Here is a 15,832-nt window from a genome sequence, read left to right as displayed (position 1 = left end):
CGAGAGCCTCGGATTTATTGAGTAAAGTAGCAAAGGTGATACTGATTCATAAAGCGTGAGAGATCGAATATATATATAATAAGTCCCTAGCAGTGCTGAGGTCATCTGGAGCTTCGCCTCCGTGGAAGTTCTGCTTCAGAAGAGCATGAGGTGTTCCTGTGTGATACAGTCTTATGCTGTATTTTCCCTCCCAACGAGGTGTGTGCGTTTCGAGGTGTGTGTGTTTCTGGATGTTTAGCTTGACCTTGAGCCTCCGGGCTCTGATGTCTTTATGAGTGTCTCCTGTGTTTCTCCTAACCAGCTGCGAGGGCTTCTCGAGGGGTATCTTGACCCTGAGCTGTGGCCGAATGTTATCAGCAGACTGACTCCTGTTCTTGCGAATGTGTTGTGCATTGTCTGAGTCTCCAACATCTCCCATAGTTGGGACATGCGGCCTCCGGCTCAGGCCTTGACCTGAAAAAATAGCTGACTATATTCGTAATGTATATGTGATGTGTTTGTTAGAGTTAACTATATTCGTAATGTACATGTCATGTGATGTGCTCGTTAGGCTATTTTGCCCATCAGGCGGGAACCTTCTTCTGTCAGGTTCATGTGTGAGGGGGGGAGGAAGAGCTGCAGGTCGTCTTTGGAGACTCCGATTGGCTGTTGATGATCGCCTCCCCGGTCATTCAGGGGTCATTTACTTGGTACAACAACAACAACAACAACAACAACAGTTTCATCTTTCTCTGTATCTGTATTCCATCGGGGCTCAGACACCATCTCTGGAAATCAGCCCATGAGCTCCCCTCAACACACGCTCGGGAGAGAGGTAGAGGGGGGGGAGGGGTCATTAAAGAGGAGCTTTCAGCCAATCTGTGATGGTCCAGTCCTGAGTGCGGCCATTATGAGGGGAGGACTGGGAACGACCTCACAGAGCTCAACACCGGATGAGACTACGGGCAGAATGATGGGAACTGTGGACGCTTTTATCCAGGCAGTTCAGTGTGTGTGTGTGTGTGTGTGTGTGTGTGTGTGTCTGTGTTTGTCTCTCTCTCTCTCTCTCTCTGTATCTTGCTCTCGGTGTGTGTGTGTGTGTGTGTGTGTGTGTGTGTGTGTGTATGTGTGGCTCTATGTGTGTGTGTGTGTGTGTGTGTGTGTGTGTGTGTGTGTGCGTGCATGTGTGTGTGTGTGTGGTGACCTAATGACCTGCGGGGTGGGGTTTGAATGTGGGGGTATAACCTACAGGCAGGTGGAGGTTGAGTGGGTGGGATCACCACCTCGGTGTGGTGGGGGGAGGAGGGTTAGGGGTGCAGGGAGCGGGGGTAACCGAGGGCTGATGGAGGGATGGGAGTAGGTGGGCTGATGGGGGTCAGAGTGATCCCTGACCCCCCCACTAGTGGTGATGAAGACTGGGGTGACCCAGGGTCACGCAGTCGGTCCAAACTTTGTGGAGGAATGATCCGTAAGATGGAGGCTCTGTGGTGGGAGATGTTTCACTCCACCAAGAACGTGTAAATCCTTTTCTTCACGTCTTTGGCGGGACAAATGGTGTCTCTTTTATATTTCTGAGGCTTCCCGTGTGTTACTCTCCCTCTTATCAAGCATGTTTACCATACACACACACACACACACACACACACACACAGCAGAATAAAGACTAACCCTAATCCTTCAGCATTAGCAGCACAGAGAAGTGCCACAACTATTGGAAGCATTATTGTGCCAATAAGTTTGGGTTCTTTCCCCGCAAATCATACACCATACATCATACACAATAATATGTTGTTCCAGAGTACAAGAAACAAGTTCAGTGTAATTTTCGATTGTTTTTCATTTGGGAAACAACCGAGTAGAAAGAATGATGGCTTTCATTTCCTGGGGCTCCGACTCCCCTCTTCATACGGCCGTTTTAACGAGTGGCGCCAGCGGCTAAGTGCTCTTTTCTCTACAGTATTACGCATAATGGCATCAGAGTAGCAATCACGGCAATTCAGCCGCAGCCAGAAGTAGTCTATATTGGCCGTCTGGGAGTCCCAGTGGCAGAGATGACAAACCGCAGAACACCGGAACACGCTTCATATGCACACATCGCAACACACACGTATGTGCAAGACATCTGCACCCTGATGAGCGAGACGGGGGCCACTAGACCTGGTGTCTTGTGGGTGCTGGTCAGTAGACCTGGTGTGGGTGCTGGTCAGCAGACCTGATGTGGGTGCTGGCCAGGAAACAGTCTGGACCTTCTGGCTGCTCCTCACAGTAAACCCAAACTCCAAAGAGATTATTGTGGTACGGAGTAACGGTGAAGATCGCTCCTGAACGCTCCTGGCCGGGAGATGTTCTCTGAGTTCACCGAGAGAGGTTGTTTTCCTCAGCGGTCGGCCAACGACGTTGACTTTTTGGCCGTTTGAAGCATCAAAAAAAACAGCGGCTCTCGAAGCAAAGCGACCCAGAGGCTGGCGGTGTTTCGGTGTGACGTATGGGGGACGGGGACGGGGACGGGGACGGGGACGGGGACACCGAGGAGCCTGGGCTGGAAGGAGGGGCCGTGGGCAGGGAGAGAGTGCTTCTCCGTCTCGCCGCGGTCCCTCTAATGGGGACGCGCGGGGAGGTGAACTGAGGTAAAGCGTTTATCGGAGGTGAGGGAGGGGAAACCGTTTAAAACGAGCCGACAGAGGTGAAGCGTTTAGAGCGAGGTGAGGGGAGGTGACGGAGGAGGGCGGCTTCAGACAAGAGCTGCTACCCCTGGTCGGGGGAACAGAGGAGGTGGATGCGGTGGTGATGATGGAGTGGGGGCGTGGAGGACACACACACACACACACACACACACACACACACACACACACACACACACACACACACACACACACACACACACACACACACACACACACACTCCTGGAGAGCAAAGCCTTGACTGTCTGATGAAGAAGACCCAAGAGTGACCTCAGACTCGCAGACATGCAAAGTCTGAGAGTGTTGGCGTCTGAGGAATAGAGCCTCTGATTGGCTGTGTGCTGCCAGCACCACAAGACTAGCGCCTGAATCTCGCGCAAGCGCAGAACGTACATGCTGCTGTGCAGATGGCAGGTGGTCTTCGCACTGTGTTTCAATGCAACTTCCTTTCTGCCGAACGGGCCAGACGAGAGGCGGAGAACGGAGTGGTCAGATAAAGGCAGTTGGCCGTTGGTTCGAGTCTGGGCGGTGTGTCCCTTTACACCGCGGCTCTAACCAGGTCAGTGTCAGGTCGACGGGACAACACTGTGCGACACCATTCCCCCTGACAAGGTTTAATATTCAACACCCCCCTGCCTTAGACTCGCATTCTAATGCATGGCATAAATATGAATATCAATCCTCCTTGCTAAAGAGTGAATTGAAATGCGTCGCTTGGTTTGGCCAGACATGTGGAGTCGAGGAGTTATTTTTCTTCCACGGTGGAATCAGTATTCCTGTAGACCGGCTCTGTCACTTCAATGTATTCCGCTTTATTGTTTATTATTCGGATCCAGCGGTGTTGTTTGATGTGGTGATGGTCTCTCCTTTGATGACCCCCTAAAGGGGTCAAGTTTTTATGTTTCACCGCCAAAGTTATCCTTTTTATCACCAGACTGTGGGACTGAATAATATCATTTATTCAGCGAGGACCAGGAGTCTGTTTTGGAGGACTAGATGGGTTTTCTGTCAGATTATGAAACCAAAAATACTTTCGTGTCGACTCGGCGGATTGAAGAAGCAACACTGCCACCTGCTGGACGAGATGAAAAGCTTCACGAATGAGTCGCTGAAGCGAATTCGCCTGACCTGTGGCTGGCTGGCTGGCTGGCTGAGACCCTCACACAAAGTGCCCAATGGGTCCTATCACTGCATAATTAAATCTATCTCAGAGTATGCATCCTCCCTGGTGAAGCCCTAGAACCTGCTCATCTCTCATTAAGGCTGAGCTCTGGTTAAGCAGAAGGAAAGGCTTAGCAACACACACACACACACACACACACACACACACACACACACACACACACACACACACACACACACACACACACACACACACACACACACACACACACACACACACACACACACACACACACACACACACACACACACACACACACACACACACAGCTCCCCTGGGACTGAGGCCCTGTTATCTGATCATAACAATATCAAACAGATCTCCGTACCGCACTACTTAGAAACCATCTGGCGTGTAGGGTGGACTTTGTTACACAGTTGAACCTGATATGTAAACGGTTGAAGGTTATGAGGGCTATCACATATCAATTCCAATGGCCATTACTTTTAAACTCTAAAAGATAGGGTTTAACCGTTTGGTAATATTTTTCTTTTTGAACAACGCACAATAGTCAAAACGCCAATCTTCAGTTGATAAGTAACTTCACACATCATCCAAGTTTTTCCATTACATTTTATTATATTAATATAATATTACAGAAAGAAGGGTCATCGACAAAATATCTTCTCTTCACCAAACATAAACAGGTCTTTAGCACCTTCTTCACCTTCCTCATCGGAGCAGACGGATGGCATTCAGCAAGACACATGCAGATACGAGTGACGTCACCATGACGACCAGTACCAGCCGTCACTCAAACGCGACACAAACAAACAAACACAACCAATACAAATCTCTACCAGCGGTAAATAAACGGGATAAATGCTTGACTGAATAAACTAGCACAAGTAGGGTAACATAACAACCATAAACGTTGTACTAATGAACAAACGGATAACGCAAACATCTTTCCTGAAAAGGAGTCAGAATCGGACGGTGTGTCTTCCATCGGTCTGACGGATAAAAATAACACATTTTGAATTGTTAACCACAAGTTAACCACAAGTTAATCAAGTTACCAGAAGGATTTCAGCCACCTCTTCGAGGTCAACACTCATCCTAGTGTTCTGGCTTTTTAAACGTATCTGTGCAGAAAAAAAAATACCAGCACATTGTGTGATCCATAACATCAATCTGAAATGTTACATCTTTTTGTTAACGTGAACATTAAAGTTGTTCTCTGCTCTTACCTATTATAGTAACAGCATTTTAACTTGTTTCCTCCTCCTTTAGATTCTTCCAACACAACACTTAAAAGGAGGCCGCCTCCCTTTCATCCAAACGTCGAGTTAAACAAGTTAAATCCCCACATGGGAAGTCCTATTGGTCGTGATTTAAAACACCAGGAAAGAGAGGGCAGGAGCCTGACCTCTGACCTCCTCCCCCCCCCCCCCCCACACACACACTGCAGTCCACAGGGCGTTCTCCTGATTAACCAAAGTGTGAAAAATGGCGACACCTAGAGGCGGTAGGGGGGTATTGCAGGCACAGATGCCGTAATATTGTCCCTGGCTAATCTCTATTATAGCTAGAGCCAAGGTCTGTGGTGGAGGGAGGAGGGAGGGGGTGGACGGGGCACGGCGGGGAGGTGGACTGGTTAACGGGTTAACTGGGGCTGGCGGCGGTCTCCTCGGTGGGAGCAGCAGCAGCAGCAGCAGAGGGCGGGGCCGGGGGAAGGGGCGGCGCCGGGGCGTCCTCGAACATCAGCTTTTTCAGGACGCGGGAGTAGAAGGGCCCGTAGACCCGGCGGTTGAAGTCCACCAGCGCCATGAAGCGGGCGGCCAGTGAGGCCAGCTCGGGCCGCACGGCGGTCAGACCGGCCGGGACCGCGTCCAGACCGGCCCGGGGCGCCGGCGCCGAGATGAGGGACAGGAAGTACTGCCGCACGCGCTCCTCTGCAGGGGGGGGGGGGGGCGGGGGGGGGGGAAGGGAGAGAGGGGGAGGGAAGGGAGAGAAGCTCTTAGAACACAAGCTGCTGAGGCCTATGCGGTCTTCAATCAAGACCGCATAGTCTAGACCAGTGGTTCTCAAATGGTTCTCTAACCCTAACCCTACTCAGAAAAACTTGTTGTTTTTTTTCACCCTGAGCAAGTTTAAATTCAGAAAGCTGGAAAAAAATTGGAAAATGGAAAATTAACCAGTGGTTGAAAAGTAAATCGGAAGAATCCATGGAGGAGGAGAATCCATGAAAACAAGAAAGGGTTAGGAGAGTTTACTCTGAGGCGGAGTAAGAAGGAGAGTTCTAGTCTCCAGACGTTCCTCCTGGTTGAGAGGAGGGTGGGAGGTCTCACCGACGAGGCTGCGGACGGGGTTCCCCTCCTGGACCACGCTGAGGACCTGTCCGGTGAGGGTGGCCTGCAGGTCGGGGGACAGGCCCGGGTACCCCCGCTCCGTCAGCGAGCGGCTCAGCTCCCCGCAGAGCTGGGCGCTGACCCCCCGGAGAGCCTCCTCCAGGTCAAAGTCCCTAAGAGGGGGGGAGGGAGGGGGGGGACAGGACAGCGTCACACGTGTGCGTACGTCCCAGCACTGTAGTAACAGCAGTAGCATCAGCAGCTACCTCAGCCTCCTACCACCACAGACCATCTACATCCAACTCTTACATCAACCATCTGACTGGGTTGTGCAGTTGCTGCTGAAGGTAATCAAGAGTCGTAAAGAGAGAGAGCAAAAAAGGGAGACAGAGGGCAGGAGTTTAAAGATAACAAGATCACAACCATAAATACAACCCCCCCCCCACTCTGCTCCCTCCCCTCTCTATGCCTGAGGTTGCATTTCTGATTGGTCAGAAACTAGCCGGGGACGGTCCTGATCCTAAACGTCTCATACACAGGGAGGGGCAGTCGACTGGAAACAAACTATCTATACCACTTCTAACAATCTACACTCAAATGGTATCTCCTCAATCTTACCTACAAGACCTTTAAGCGTCGCAATGACTGAATGAACGAGTGAGTGCATTAATGCATGCGTGTACTAACGGGCTGTGCATCCCCTCCAGCAGGACGCAGGTCGTCCTCTTGAGTCTCTCGGCCAACGACGGGAGGCCCTGTATGGGCCCGCCCACGGCGCTGTAGACGATGAGCAGCACCTGGGCCACCAGCTCCAGCTGACGTAGCTCCCTCTGCAGCCCCATCAGCCGGCCCTCATCCGTCACCAGGGTCTGAGGAGGAGGGGGGGGGGGGGCGTTAGGAAGGAGCTCACACCTGAACAGTATCCGTTACGTAAATGGACTGCATTTGTACCACATATTTCTAACCATTTCTAACCTCAGAGCGCTGCACAATATTGCCAGACATTCACCCGTTCGTCCACACACACCGACGGGGCGGTGTCAGCCATGCAAGGCGACAGCCAGCGGGTCAGGCGCAGTCAGGGTGAGGTGCCTTGCTCAGACACTCAGGACACTCAGCCTGGAGGAGGAGCCGGGGATCGAACTAGCAACCTTCCGGTTACCAGCCAACCCGCTCTACCTCCTGGCCCACATGCCGTCCATTAGGGGGTTTGACTACAAGCCCACACGTTTTGGTTTCTGACCACACTGTCTGCAGTCCTGCAGTTCTCCCTGAGCAAGATGCCCTAACACCTTCCTATTGTGGAGTGTGAAGTAATAGCTAAATAGTATATATATATATATATATATATATTTTATATATATAAAATATTTTATATATTTTATATATATAAAAGCACAACACACATTTATATGGTGCTACAGAAGTATGGTTTGTAGGCATTAACCTTTAGTCATCTAGCAGACACTTTACCAAAGGGCCGTTGAGATCAAAGCTTACAACCCCACTTCGAGCAGCTATAGAAGACGATTGTCCACATCTGAGTTACTAAAGAGCCATCGAACAGATGGCATAGTAGCTAAAGCAATCAGGACTTATTGTAATTCCGAAAAGGTTCAGACGCATAATCGTAAAAAATTAGAGAAATCTGAACAAATAATTGGAGAAACCAAATCGTATTTACAGACGTTAATTTGCAGCCTTTTCCATTAGGAGACGTGGCAGTGAGAATGATGGATTCAACCTCCAAACGATCTGTGTGTTTATTAGATTAAATGATCTGTTATTATACTTCCCTTTTAGGGTGTAAAGCAGTGTGGTGCTGGAGGTTATGGGAAAGACTTTGAGTCTTGGTTGATTGTTTTCCTAAACGATAACTAAAAGTCTCTCACTTTGAAGAGACAACATGGCATCCAAAACAAAACGGATGTAGCAGTAATAAAAGGTCTGTCCATGTTTTTTTTACCACTATGGATGCAATCATTCATTACTTTCTGTGTAGATACATCGGAAAAAAGTTGACCATACAAAAATCGTCTTTAACACCCTCCCAAAAAATTCCACGCGTTTAGTTCTACGATCGTACTATTGTGTGGGCTCGGTCGGACCTTACAATTCAATTCAGACTCAAGATCTGTCTTGGGTCGAACCACTGGACCCACCTCTGGGAACAGGGTGGCGGGGTCCCAGGAGAGGATGCGAAGGAAAGCCGTGTCCATGACCAGGAAGGGTCCAGGCAGCGCTCTCTGGCCCTTCCCTGGTCCGGAGCTCTGGCCAGGGGGGGTCAGCTCCTCCAGGGCCCCCCTGATCCAGGAGGTGGTGCGGTCCAGGGCACCTGAAAGGAGGTCCTCACATGAAGTTATTCGGATCGGAACCGCTCCTGAGCAGGTCGGATCTAGAGGCCTGCGGGCGGGCTGGTGAGATCAGGGCTCGAACCGGGGAACCTCGGACTGCGAGTCCAACACCCTAACTAGTCCATCCTGTTTCTTCACTGCTGGATTGGAATGGTTTCTTAAACTCACTGGGCGTTTTCTCCAGAATGCTCTGGAACTTGGCCCTCTCGTACTCCACGGACTGTCGCTGGAGCTCCGGCCTCAGGCCCTGGATGGTGAAGTTGACGACGTCCATCTTCATGAGGTCCAGCACCCGGAACATCTCCCTAGAGAGGGCAGAAGACCAGAGTCTCACGTCCTTCCTTTGAGGCGCATCAGTAAAGGACAACACGGTGTGAGGCTGAGGAGCCGTTCAGAAATCTATTCACTGGTGACATCGCAAGTGGGAGTTCCCACCCAGATCTATGAAGATGTACGATCAACCGACAGTGGTAGGCTGTACCATCTGGTTGTGTCACAATAGGGCAGTTTGATGATCTTTCCGAATGAAGCCACCCAAAAGCCATTTCATGGTAAGTTATATTACAATTAAAGACTTGTGGTTCCTCATAATCTGACGGTAGAACAAGTGAAGTGACATCAAGCTTACTTAAACAGAGTGACCACGTCGCCGCGGGCCTCCTGCAGCCCCTTCACCTCCTCGTCGCGGACCGGAGCGCACAGCTTGCCCATGGTGGAGATGACGTAGGAGGCCAGGCCCTGGATGTCCACCGCGTCGCTGGCCGCCTGCTGGCCAATCAGCTCCATGTCCAGCACCTCTGAGATCTGGGTCCGCATCCGATTGGCCCCCGGGTTCAGGAAGGAGAGTAGAATCTGTTGCATTGTGGGATAATAATAATAACATTATGAAACGGGGCAGGACGTTAGGCAAGTTTAAGAACAGAGTTACTTGCATGGTTATTTAAACAGATTCAAACAGCATGAATTTATGTTTGTCCAACAATTTAAATTGTTGGAAAAACCAACAATTGAAATTGGCGTGTTCAAATAGGCTCCTGAACTGCAGTATGGACACAGCTGTTTCCACTTGGTCATAGGGATGTGTGGGCTGCTCGTTCGATGGTGAAAATGAGACGCAGTCATTACAGCGGTGGTGTTGACCAGACGTAGACAGTGGTGTAACGGCAGCGTGAGGGACCTGTTGACTAGTTTGAGTTCCCCGTGCATCCAGTGCGGCCAAAGCAGCACTTTAATCCGGGGCAAACCCGCCAACACCGCAACTATAATGTTGTGTGGGTAATCCTGAACCTTCGTCATGAGGGCCAAGTGAGAGCAGACTGACCTCCCTGATCTCCTCCAGTAGTTTGATGGCGTGCCCGTACACGGGCGGGTGGGCGTGGAGCTCAGACGCCAGGACGTCCCAGTACGCCCGGTGGAGCGTGTCCCTCACCAGCTTCTCCAGACTGGGAGAGGAGGACAAGGGACGTTGGAGACAGACAAACGTACTATTTCCTGCCAACATTTTCTAACATAAATAGTAAAAGACTGCCTTTATACAGTGTTTTTCTAACCAGTGGCCACTCAGAGCACTTTACAATATGGCCAAACATTCACCCATTCATGCACACATTCACACACCGTCGGCAGGTAACGCCACGCAGGGCGACAGCCAGCTCGTCAGGAGCGATTAGGGTGAGGTGTCTCGCTCAGGGACATCTCAGCTCAGCTCAGGAGAGGCCCGGGATCGAACAAGCAACCAAGTCCAGCCGCCACGTGTACCTGTTCTGGGCCAGCTTCGGAGGCTCCAAGTGGAAGTCCTGGTTGACGATGATCTCGTGGGCCAGGGTGAGGTTGGAGAGGTCCTTGCCTGATGACATCATGTCATCCAGGGTGATGTTCTTGGGGGGGCTGGCTGTCATGACACCAAGGATGGGTTCAAAAGATGATGTTAAGTAGAATGTAAACACCCCCTAGTAGTCATAGTTGTATGGTTGTCATAGCTGTAGCCCAAGCCAATCAATGTAATCAATGTCAAAACAAGACTCACTTGTTCAGAGTTCACCTGCATAGCCCTTACCCCCCCCCCCCCCCCCCCCCCCCACACCCCTCTTACGCACTTATTGTATGTACTACTGTATGTCCACTTACAAATAGCGCTTACCATTGTGTGGCGTCTTATCCTAGCTAACATGAACAACCTTACTGCAGCGACAGCGATATAATCTTGTTTCTGTTTCTTCTGACAAATGTACTTTTTGTAAGTCGTGAAACAACGTATATATATCGCTGTCGGTACAGTAAGGATGTTGATAGAACCAAGTGCCAAGCACTAACAATCGCTAGGTTTACCCATTCCCCGTACAGAACAGAGATAGCTGGGATAAGATGCTACAACTCTCGTGCATGCAGCTCATGCCACGCCGCGGTCTTACAGGAGGGGGAGCTGTTCTTGCTGGAGGAGTCGCTGGTGAAGCTCTCCCGGGAGCAGTCCGTGTCGCTGGCCGACGTGAGGCTGTGGCAGCGGCCCGGCGAGCCCTCGTCCCGGCCGGACGTGTCCTCTGAGCTGACAGAGGAGGGGGAGGAGCGCTCGTTGTTCAGAGGCATGGTGGGATGGTGGGCTCGGGCCTGGGGGGGGGGGTTACAGGGGGGGGGGGGGGGGGGGGTCTGTTAGTATTTACATTTACATTGAAGGCATTTAGCAGAAGCTTTTATCCAAAGAAAGACTTTCCACTTTCATTTCATACACAATTTCAGATGTGTTTTTCTACAGACTTTTTTTTTTACAGATGACTATGTCATCAGAAAGATATGCGGCAGATTGGGAAACAAAAGTGCCGTTATTCCCCCATTCATTCAGATATTCACTCTGGGCAGCATCAAAATGACCGGTTGTCATGGGTTTGGTTTTAAGAACCAAACCCATGACACGCGGACCAACGGGCCTTTGGTTCTACACCACAACAGCGGGACCACCAGCCGGTTCGCAACAACCTGTGTGAGGAAACGGCTTCAGGCGGACGAGGCAATATGACACCACGACCGCGGCCTCATGCCTACGATTGTCCTTGTCTGGGGAGGATGTTTGACGCTCTGTCCGCGAACACAGATAGTGTTATCGTTAGCGCCCAGTGACTTGTGGGCTGGAGATAGAGCCGGCCTGCTGTCAGGTCCACCATTTTCCCTAAACCATGTCCCCTTAACCATGTCCCCTTAACAAAGCCTTAGGGCAGTTATACCATCGACGTCAGAACCCAGTGACCAGCCATGAATTTGGAGCCATGGTGTGTTTCCTCGGATTGCTTTTATCCTACCGGGGTTTAATAAAACCTCATTGCTATTTATTAAGTGTTAAAAACGAATTATCATTTATCACATCAAAGTTTTTCTCTCAAATGACAGTGGCTGTGTTGAGCGGTAGAGAAGAGAACAGAGAGAGAGAAGATCAGATGCATTCTCACTTCATTAAAACATCCAAGTAAACACTTTGTAATATCGATGATAGATCTGTTCTCTTATTCGTATTTGTCCCGGGACTACACCAGCAGGAAGCCTGACTGTTACAGCGTCATGTTGAGACTTGTATGCTCTTAATGTCTAGTGTACATGCTAGGTTGCTCAAGGAAAATCGTGCATACATGCCTATCCACTGAACATAGCCGGTTGCTCAATTCTTCTACCTACTCACTTGCACACGGATCTAGAAATCAGTCCACCATTTTTAAAGTCAATTTGTTTTGGTTGAATTCCTGAACTTTGGTGGCAGGTGCCCTTCTTGCACACATTACCAAACCATTGCACTTTGTCCCACTGGTGTTGCCTCATTGCGCCGCACTCTGCCTACCAATCTACCATGGTTTGTAAACGGTTAAGGGGTCTATGAACCACGCTTTTGTGTACGGTTGGAAGTTTCCAATGCAACCAATCACTTCTAAATTCTCAGGTAAAGATTTCAAAGACTGCACAGCCTGGGATGAGAGGGAGGACTGATCCAGGGATTGGGGGGCAAGAGCTTTAAGGAAAGTTTGGTGACGTCGTCAACGCTTAGTAGAGAATGGTGGTGGGGGGGTCTGGGGGTCCAGAGGGTTAGGTGAAGATTGATCAGATTATTTACTTGGTGGAACACAGTCTCTAGATTACGTATGTTGTGTCTCAAGGTCCACAGGGTTTGTGTAGTCGTCGCTGAGTAGTTTCAAATGAGAATCGGATTTTGTTATTGACAAAATTACGAGAATCATGTCTCCATTCGTAGTACAATGCACTTTATTGGTATTGGACAAGTTCAACTACTTTCACTCAAACGATTGAAAGTGATACTTTTCCCCCTCTTACTATAACCAAGTCAGTAGAACCAACAAAGTCGGTTCTACAGTTTGAGCAAAACAAAACCCAAACTCTTAAGTCTTGTTGTCACGGTAACTGTTCCGGTTTTATATCTCAAACCAGCGAGACTTTAACCGCCTCAAAAAGGATCCTATGCTTACAAGCCCGTTGTATCTGAATTGTGAATTGTGTTGGCACACAATTCAGTTTAACAAGACAAAGACTTTACACACACACGAGGGCTCCTAAGCAGACGTTGGGGCCCACCTGTGTTGTCTGACACAGAACCTGTTTCCATGGAAACGCGGCCCTCGCAGCCGCTACAAACCGTCAAGAGATCCTGTTACATAAAAGAGCCTTACACTCTCCTTGACGAATGCCTCTTTTCTCTCTTTCTCTTTTCTTTTTTCAGTTCAATAACACCGTTATCTGTATAATTATTAAATGCATTTATTTATGAGGCTGATATGATACAACCATGGACTGGTAACAGCACTACACAAAACTAGGTCACCTTGTGCTTCAGTCAGACACAGCTGAGCAGGCCAGCAGTGAAGATATTAGTCAAATTAATACCATATAATAAGCCTCCTATAACCTTAAGAGAACTTAACATAAGGATCCACCTCCTCTGTCATAGTATCTCCCCACCATCACAAGCTATTCTTATCCACCGGGACCGGGAGAAGACTTTGGGTGTTTCTGCGGTCAGCATATCTGTGGCACGAGATGCCAGCCCATTGGGACCCTATCTTTAAAGCCTGGGTTAAAGATAGTGATGCACCGAGTCAGGGGGTAGTACCCTACCCCCCTCTGTCTCTGTCTAACTCTCTCACACAACTAACTCTGTGTGTGTGTGTGTGTGTGTGTGTGTGTGTGTGTGTGTGTGTGTGTGTGTGTGTGTGTGTGTGTGTGTGTGTTTTAAACAGACAGACACACATCCTGACATCAAAATAATCAGTCATATACATTATAATTATATATATATATTATAATTATTCCAACTAGTTTTCAATATTAGGGCCATAAGTACTGTTAAATGCATTCTACCGTGGTAAGCTTGCAGCAGTTGGAATAATTATAATATATATATTTCTTAGTTGCATTGCCGCATAAGAAACAATTCCTTTTCCACTGCATCATATGCAGACTGCATGTGATCGTGTATCTATTCAACCCATCCATCCATATAGGTTAACTTAGCTCAATGAGGGGGCGGGACCAAACTAAGAATAAATTCCCCATTGGCTAAAGCCATCCGTCCTTCCCCCTGATGCGGGATCTCGTTGGTGCACGACCACGTCCCTTATAAGACCACGTGACGCTCAGCAGCAGAATCAAAACAAGAGCTCTCGTGCCAGAGTAAAGAACGATAAACACTCGAACAAAGACGAGCAGAGCCGAGTCCTGCACGATGAGACCAACCACACATATATACATGTAAACAAACATCTATAAATGTAACACAACAACTCCACTGTTAGGACCTGCAGGCTCGGTTGACACGTTTATTTGTGTGATTGTTGTAATGTCACGGTCTTTATGTGCAGTGCACAACTGTCATGTAACACGTTCCACTTTCAAACAAAACAGATTATTTTCAAATAAAATGCAGGAAAATCTGTGTTGTCAATATCAACGTTTCCAGTAGAGAGCCTTTCGAGGTCGTTTCCGCGGAACAACACAGCAGAGCGATCTGGTTTTACTAGAAAACTACCAGGAAGTTACCGCAGAACCCCACAAAGTGACGATGGTTAACATAGAACGGTGACATTACATATGAACATATCAGCCTCGTACCTTACTAAGGTCTCCGTTAAAGAAGACTTAATCCAACGCGTTGGATTAAGTCCGGACGGTCTGCGGTGCTCCTCGTCGTTTAAAGGTCCTCGCTCTGCTCCAGCTGGCCTCTAAGTACGAGGACGAACCATTCCTCCAGCAGGGGAGCGACTTTGAGCTGTACGTCGTGTTATACGAATAACATCGAATAATAAGGGGAATATTCTTACCATATTAGATGAAGCACTACATAATAAACAACACGTCAACATTTTAATGATAAACATGTTGACATGAGTCGGACCAAAAGTTGTCTTAATAGAGTATATCCCGTCGTCTAATGTAGTACGTTCCGCTCCACTTCACATGGCCCAGAGACTTGTTTACGGATATGACCTCAGGTATAAATAATACCCCCGTTTTTATTTGGTGGAAAAAAAAAATATATAATATATATAAAATATAAAACATACGTTGCCTAGTTGATGGGTTGTATCGAAAATGAAGACAAAATCACTCCCCCCCCCCCCCCCCCCCACACACACACACGTTATTGTAAAGAATATACACAGTATATAGTAGTGATGGCCCATCACTATCATACTATATACCTACCAAGCATATGTATTATTATATTTGTGTGACATGTTAACAGGTAATGTCTAATTTTGGCGGTCACAGCCAACGGGTTGTTCCATTCCTATGTTATCGGGGGGTTAGAAACATTACAGCATAAAGCTATAGTGATGTATCGTTCCTTGTCAAAGCTGCTTGGATTGCTTCCTTGTCGTCCAATGTTGCTAGTCGAAAACCCTCGCTAGAAGTGCCGTTAAGACGGACATTTCCAGCGCAATTAACACGTTTATTTCAACTTCACCGTCCCCCGCTGATAGTTTATATTGGCTTGGATAGCCTACTCCTGACCATTTCTACAAACAACAAAAAACTAAAAAAGGGTCAACTTCAAATGTAAATCGGACACCAAGAAGAAAGGACAACCGGTGAAAAAGAAAGCGCATCCAAAAACATGGGGGGGCATCCGTGGCCTACTGGTTAAGTGTTTACGGTTCGAATCCCTACCGGTAGGCAAAATATGGACGGGGGGCGTATTTGTGCAGCACTCTCCTACGTCCTGGTCCACGGATGAGGTGCCCTTGAGCAAGGCACCTGAAACCCCCACCTGCTCCCCGGGCGCTGCACTGCGGCTGCCCGCTGCTCCGGGTGTGCCGGTGAGCCCCCCTGTGTTCACCGGCTACCGGATGGGT

The 15,832-nt window shown here is 48.9% G+C and overlaps 1 protein-coding gene across 1 annotated transcript; it reads right to left on the bottom strand.

The window, feature by feature from the left end:
• Positions 1-4,399: 4,399 nt before the first annotated feature.
• Positions 4,400-14,709, bottom strand: tcp11l2 (t-complex 11, testis-specific-like 2). Its single transcript, XM_084483206.1, has 10 exons — positions 14,589-14,709; positions 10,901-11,093; positions 10,248-10,380; positions 9,811-9,931; positions 9,118-9,341; positions 8,658-8,794; positions 8,298-8,470; positions 6,823-7,004; positions 6,136-6,308; positions 4,400-5,739 (listed from the first exon to the last, which is right to left on the bottom strand). Exons 2-10 carry the CDS (start codon positions 11,070-11,072, stop codon positions 5,450-5,452), a joined length of 1,605 nt encoding a protein of 534 aa, XP_084339332.1. The 5' UTR covers positions 11,073-11,093; positions 14,589-14,709; the 3' UTR covers positions 4,400-5,449.
• Between the last annotated feature and the right edge of the window lie 1,123 nt (positions 14,710-15,832).

The sequence above is a fragment of the Micromesistius poutassou genome (genome assembly GCF_964030765.1).
Source record: "Micromesistius poutassou genome assembly, chromosome: 18".
Lineage (NCBI taxonomy): Eukaryota > Metazoa > Chordata > Actinopteri > Gadiformes > Gadidae > Micromesistius > Micromesistius poutassou.
The sequence above is the reverse complement of the archived record's forward strand: the minus strand, read 5'-3'. Positions and strand labels throughout refer to the sequence as shown.

Bases quoted from the DNA above. Each gene is read 5' to 3' on its own strand.
- tcp11l2 (XM_084483206.1), bottom strand. From the start codon at position 11,072: ATGCCTCTGAACAACGAGCGCTCCTCCCCCTCCTCTGTCAGCTCAGAG. The intron at 10,381-10,900 runs GTAAGACCGCGG...GTGTCATGACAG, and splicing joins CAAGAACAGCTCCCCCTCCT to CCAGCCCCCCCAAGAACATC. The intron at 9,342-9,810 runs GTCAGTCTGCTC...ACAATGCAACAG, and splicing joins TACTGGAGGAGATCAGGGAG to ATTCTACTCTCCTTCCTGAA.